Consider the following 5,650-nt stretch of genomic DNA (forward strand, 5'->3'; position numbering starts at 1 on the left):
AGCCAAAAAACGTAATGCTTAAAAACCGGGAAAAAAATATTTAACGGAAAAGTGCTTAACTGTACTTAACCCTTTTCCTGCTGGGGCGGGGGGTCAATTTGACCCCCCCCCTGTAGTTTTTTTTTACATAACTCAAAAAGTATTGGTCTGAGGCTGTTGAAATTTTCTGACTTTTCCTTCATACCCAAAGCCCTCCATTTAGGTCTAAAACCGGGCTTTAATACTAACTGCCTGAGTCCTCAGGCACACTGCTTGAATGACTGCTTTTTCCTGTAACAAACTAAATCTTTGTTTTGACCCACTTCCACTTGTCAGATTTTAATAAAATTTAGCTTTTTAGAAAGCCTTTGACATAAGGAAACGAATTAAACAAGTTTTGCGAAAAAAAATTGCAAATTTTTGCAAACCACCTGTCTAAGGAAATTTTCACATTTTTAGTTTTTCTTGATTAAAAATCTGGTTATTTAAAATTTTGCAAAACCCAGGATATGCTGGGGGGTCAAATTGCCCCCCCCCCCCCAGCATATCCTGGTTTTCAAGTACCCCAGCAGAGATAGGGTTAATTCAGAGGACAGATTATAACAAATTCACATTACAGAAATATCGGATTGACATAATAGTAATGCCAATCAATTGATTTTATACCAGCTTTATTTTTTTTGCAAACACTCACTTTTATAAAAACCAGATATTTTAAAAACTGTACAACTTTATGCAAAGATGTCTAATAAATTAATGTTTAAAAAATGTATCTTCACAACAAAATACCATGACTCATTAAGTCTCATCTTTCTTTTAGAAAAATATTTCATAATTCTCTTCTTAAACAACTTGCCCAAGCTTATTTTTGCTTACAGAGAAAAATATTTTAACTGTGAAAATGGTTTCCAGATAATTTCTTTAATCAGAATAGTTGTGAGATGAATCTGTCAACTACTGCGGTTCCACAGCCTTCTAGGGTAGGAAGAGGAGTAGGGCAGATTTTTTATTTAATAAGAAATTAAATTATTCATTTTTAAGTTGCATTTTACATGTGCAAGGGAGGGGGTGGGGGGTTAAATGCTGTACTTATGAAAAAATATGATTATGATGATGATGATGATGATGATGATGATGATGATGATGATGATGATGATGATGATGATGATGATGATGATGTGATGATGATGATGATGATGATGATGATGATGATGATGATGATGATGATGATGATGATGATGATGATGAAGATGATGAAATATATGTGATTTTTCTGTTTTTGGATGGATTGCTTTAAATCCAGTCAAGAAGAATTTCACTGAACGTGAAATTGTCTAATAATTCTTAGAAAATCCGCTCAAAATTCCAAAAAAGAAGAAATGTTTTTTTGGTTTAATTGAAAATCGTAAGGTTAATTTTTCAAGCTAAAATTGGCGAAAGTAAATTGAACTGTTATATATTGATAAGAAATAGAGAAAATCTGCACGAAAAAAATTGAGTTCTTGACACATTTTCTAATTTTTTTTTTAATTAAAAAAAATCTGCGAGAAATACCTTGGAAATGCTTTAGGAATTTCTTAGTTACCCTTCCTAACTTAATGAAAATTTCCCACTTTCGTTTCCAAAATAATGTAGTTTTTTAACATTTTTCAAACATAAAGCCAGTCATGGAACGTATGCTTCCCCCCCCCCATCATAGTTTTCCCCACATGATTTTGATATCTAAAAACTTTAGATAAAAGTTTAAATTGGGAAAAGTTGCATGTTAAATAAGTCATCTTTGCCTGTGAAACTTTCAGTTGAAATTAAACTGTTTAATTGACATTTTTTATTATATACAGTGATAACCAGAAAATTCCGAAATAGGAAGACGACTTTTCGACTTAATTTATGACTTCAAATAGTCCAATAAGCATGGGACACAATTGTGCAGTGTAAACAGACTCATTTCACTAACGTAATAATTTGATAAGTGTCTAGTTAAACTATTTCCTTTGTAACACCATGAAATACACCTAAATATTGCTAAAATGTCGTCTTCCTATTTCAGAGTTTTCTGGATATTACTGTATTTAATTCCCCTAGAGATAAAAACGGGGAATTTCTTAAATTATCTTAACTTTGAACATTCATTTAACACTAATCACAATTTGATTAAACAAAAGTAAGGTGAAAAAGAAGTGGCGAAAAAAACAGAAACAGCAGAACAAATCCTTGAAACAGTTTAACGGAATAATTAAAATTTTCCCGCAACACAAATGAATACAAATTCAAGAAACCAAACGCATTTCGGCCTTGTTTCCCCAGAGCCAGAATTAAAGAGCGTATCATTGAACTAAACTTTTGAGTTTTCTTTTTGGGGTTTATACATTTGCGCAGATTTTGATTTAAGAAATTAGTCAAAAAAAAGAACGCAAGGAAACCACATAAAATTGGTATCTACAAAAATGACCCCATTCGTTAAACCGGTTTTCCGTTACTGGGATTTATTAAGAAACGCTGAAGTTTTGGGCTCTTGATATTAAAGAGATACGACACATGTCAAAATGATTCATTTAGCTTGTTAGCAAATGGACTAATATCTTGTCCGCGGTATTTTTGAAAATACAAATTTATCTTTTCTTTATTTTAATTTGTTTGGTTTACAAGGGTGACATGGAAACGCTTCAACACGGAAATGGATCTAAAATTACTTTATAGGAATTTCCGTTTTTTTAGAAATTCGAGGAAATCCCTAAAAAATCAGAATTGTCCGTTTCCTCATATTTTTGATCCGTTTCCGCTTCTTTAAAAAACCTTAAAAATCACAATATGTTGAACTGTTTCCTCAAATTTTTGGTCCCTTTCCTCGTATTTTTGAGCCGTTTCCGCTTTTGTTAAAAACCTTAAAAATCACAATTTGTCATTAAGTTTCCTCGAATATTAGAACTGATTCCATTTGAGATTGAGATTGAGATTTTAAAGTTTATGTAAAAAGCAGATACGGATCAAAAATTTGAGGAAACAGACCTAAAATTTGAGGAAATTTTTTAAGTTTTATAAAAATGCAGAAATTGATCAAAAATGTGAGGAAACGGACTCAAAATACTAAGAATCCCCTCAAAAATATTGGGAAATCTCTCGAAAATATTTCTTTGAAATAAAGTAGAAATTTATGTTAAATTTAGGTAACTCGATTAAAAAAAAGAGGAAACTCCTCAAAATCTGACTTTTGAGGGATTTCCAAAAAAGTCGAAGAATTCGCGGAATTGCATCAAATTTGGTTGGTTTCCGCTTTCTTTATGTTAGTTTCCGTTTTGAGACGTTTCCATGTACAAGGTATAATGTGTTTCATCCATTTATATCTAGTTTGTGGAAATGAATTTCAGTGCTTGTGGAAAACCTCCGAACTTTCAGCTGGTTCAGGTAACAATCATGGAGTAGAAAGACGTGGAAAGAGGTTTGTCGTAGAATAGATAGATATAGAGAGAGGTTTGCCATAGAGTAGATAGATATTGAGAGAGGTTTGCCGTAGGGTAGATAGATATAGAGAGAGGTTTGTCATAGAGCAGATAGATATAAAGAGGTTTGTCATAGAGTAGACAGATATAGAGAGAGGTTTGTCATAGAGAGATAGATATAGGAAGGTTTGTCATAGAGTAGATAGATATAGAGAGAGGTTTGTCGTAGGGTGGATAGATATAGAGAGAGGTTTGTCATAGAGTAGATAGATATAGAGAGAGGTTTTTCATAGATTAGATATATATAGAGAGAAGAGAGGTTTGTCATAGAGTAGATAGATTTTGAGAGAGGTTTAGCATAGAGTAGATAGATATAGAAAGAGGTTTGTCATAGAGTAGATAGATATAGAGAGAGGGGTTTTTCATAGAGTAGATAGATATAGAGAAAGGTTTGTCATAGAGTAGATAGATGTAGAGAGAGGTTTTTCATATAGTAGATATATATAGAGAGAGGTTTGTCATAGAGTAAATAGATATAGAGAGAGGTTTGTCATAGAGTAGATAGATATAGAGAGAGGTTTTTCATAGAGTAGATAGATATAGAGAGAGGTTTGTCATAGAGTAGATAGATATAGAGAGAGGTTTGTCATAGAGCAGATAGATATAAAGAGGTTTCATAGAGTAGATAGATATAGAGAGAGGTTTTTCATAGAGTAGATAGATATAGAGAGAGGTTTGTCATAGAGTAGATAGATATAGAGAGAGGTTTGTCATAGAGCAGATAGATATAAAGAGGTTTTTCATAGAGTAGATAGATATAGAGAAAGGTTTGTCATAGAGTAGATAGATATAGAGAGAGGTTTGTCATAGAGTAGATAGATATAGAGAGGTTTTTCATAGAGTAGATAGATATAGAGAGAGGTTTGTAATAGAGTAGATAGATATAGAGAGAGGTTTGTCATAGAGTAGATAGATAAAGAGAGGTTTGTCATAGAGTAGATAGATATAGAGAGATTTGTCATAGAGTAGATAGATATAGAGAGAGGTTTGTCATAGAGTAGATAGATATAGAGAGGTTTGTCATAGAATAGATAGATATAGAGAAAGGTTTGTCATAGAGTAGATAGATATAAAGAGAGGTTTGTCAAAAAGTAGATAGATATAGAGAGGTTTGTCATAGAGTAGATAGATATAGAGAGAAGTTTGTCATTGTAGGATGTAAGCTGGCGGGTGTCTGGTCTACTATACAGGAATATATTGTAGGATTTAAGCTGGCTGGCGTGCTAACTACAAGAATATATTGTAGGATGTAAGCTGGTGGGTGTCTGGTGTACTATACAGGAATATATTGTAGGATGTAAGCTGGCGGGTGTCTGGTGTACTAACTACAAGAATATATTGTAGGATGTAAGCTGGTGGGTGTCTGGTGTACTATACAAGAATATATTGTAGGATGTAAGCTGGTGGGTGTCTGGTGTACTATACAAGAATATATTGTAGGATGTAAGCTGGCGGGTGTCTGGTGTACTATACAAGAATATATTGTAGGATGTAAGCTGGCGGGTGTCTGGTGTACTATACAGGAATATATTGTAGGATGTAGGCTGGTGGGTGTCTGGTGTACTATACAAGAATATATTGAAGGATGTAAGCTGGTTGGTGTCTGGTGTACTATACAGGAATATATTGTAGGATGTAAGCTGGTGGGTGTCTGGTGTACTATACAGTAGGATGTAAGCTGGTGGGTGTCTGGTGTACTATACAGGAATATATTGTAGGATGTAAGCTGGTGGGTGTCTGGTGTACTATACAGGAATATATTGTAGGATGTAAGCTGGTGGGTGTATGGTGTACTATACAAGAATATATTGTAGGATGTAAGCTGGTGGGTGTCTGGTGTACTAACTACTGGAACAGGGTTTCTTGGAATAATAGGAAACTTACTAAGCCTAGCAGTTCTCTGCAGAAGGTACGGTTTAAATATATTTGCAATAAATATGAGTAACGGAAGTTCGTAGTAAGATTTTGACTCCACTGGAGACCACCGGAGGGAATTCTTTTCCACTGGAGGGGTTTGAAAAAATACTTTTTACAATTCAAAACTTTACGCAGGGTGATTTACATTCCACTGGAGGGATTCAGATGTCCTTCCTGGGGGGTTATAATTTCACTGGAGGGATTCAGTTATCCTTCCTAGGGGTTTATAATTCCACTGGAGGGATTCAGATATC

At 33.9% G+C, this 5,650-nt stretch overlaps 1 protein-coding gene across 1 annotated transcript in view; it reads left to right on the forward strand.

Moving 5' to 3' along the window:
- Nucleotides 1-789: 789 nt before the first annotated feature.
- LOC111702643 (FMRFamide receptor) overlaps nucleotides 790-5,650 on the forward strand; it is a 16,667-nt gene continuing 11,806 nt past the window's right edge. The window contains exons 1-3 of the mRNA XM_023474397.1: nucleotides 790-959; nucleotides 3,328-3,384; nucleotides 5,294-5,388. Coding sequence (XP_023330165.1) covers nucleotides 921-959; nucleotides 3,328-3,384; nucleotides 5,294-5,388 — 191 coding nt within the window. The 5' untranslated portion in view covers nucleotides 790-920. The remainder of the gene's footprint in view (nucleotides 960-3,327; nucleotides 3,385-5,293; nucleotides 5,389-5,650) is intronic.

The sequence above is a fragment of the Eurytemora carolleeae genome, unplaced genomic scaffold (genome assembly GCF_000591075.1).
Source record: "Eurytemora carolleeae unplaced genomic scaffold, Eaff_2.0 scaffold412, whole genome shotgun sequence".
NCBI classification, from domain to species: Eukaryota; Metazoa; Arthropoda; class Copepoda; order Calanoida; family Temoridae; genus Eurytemora; species Eurytemora carolleeae.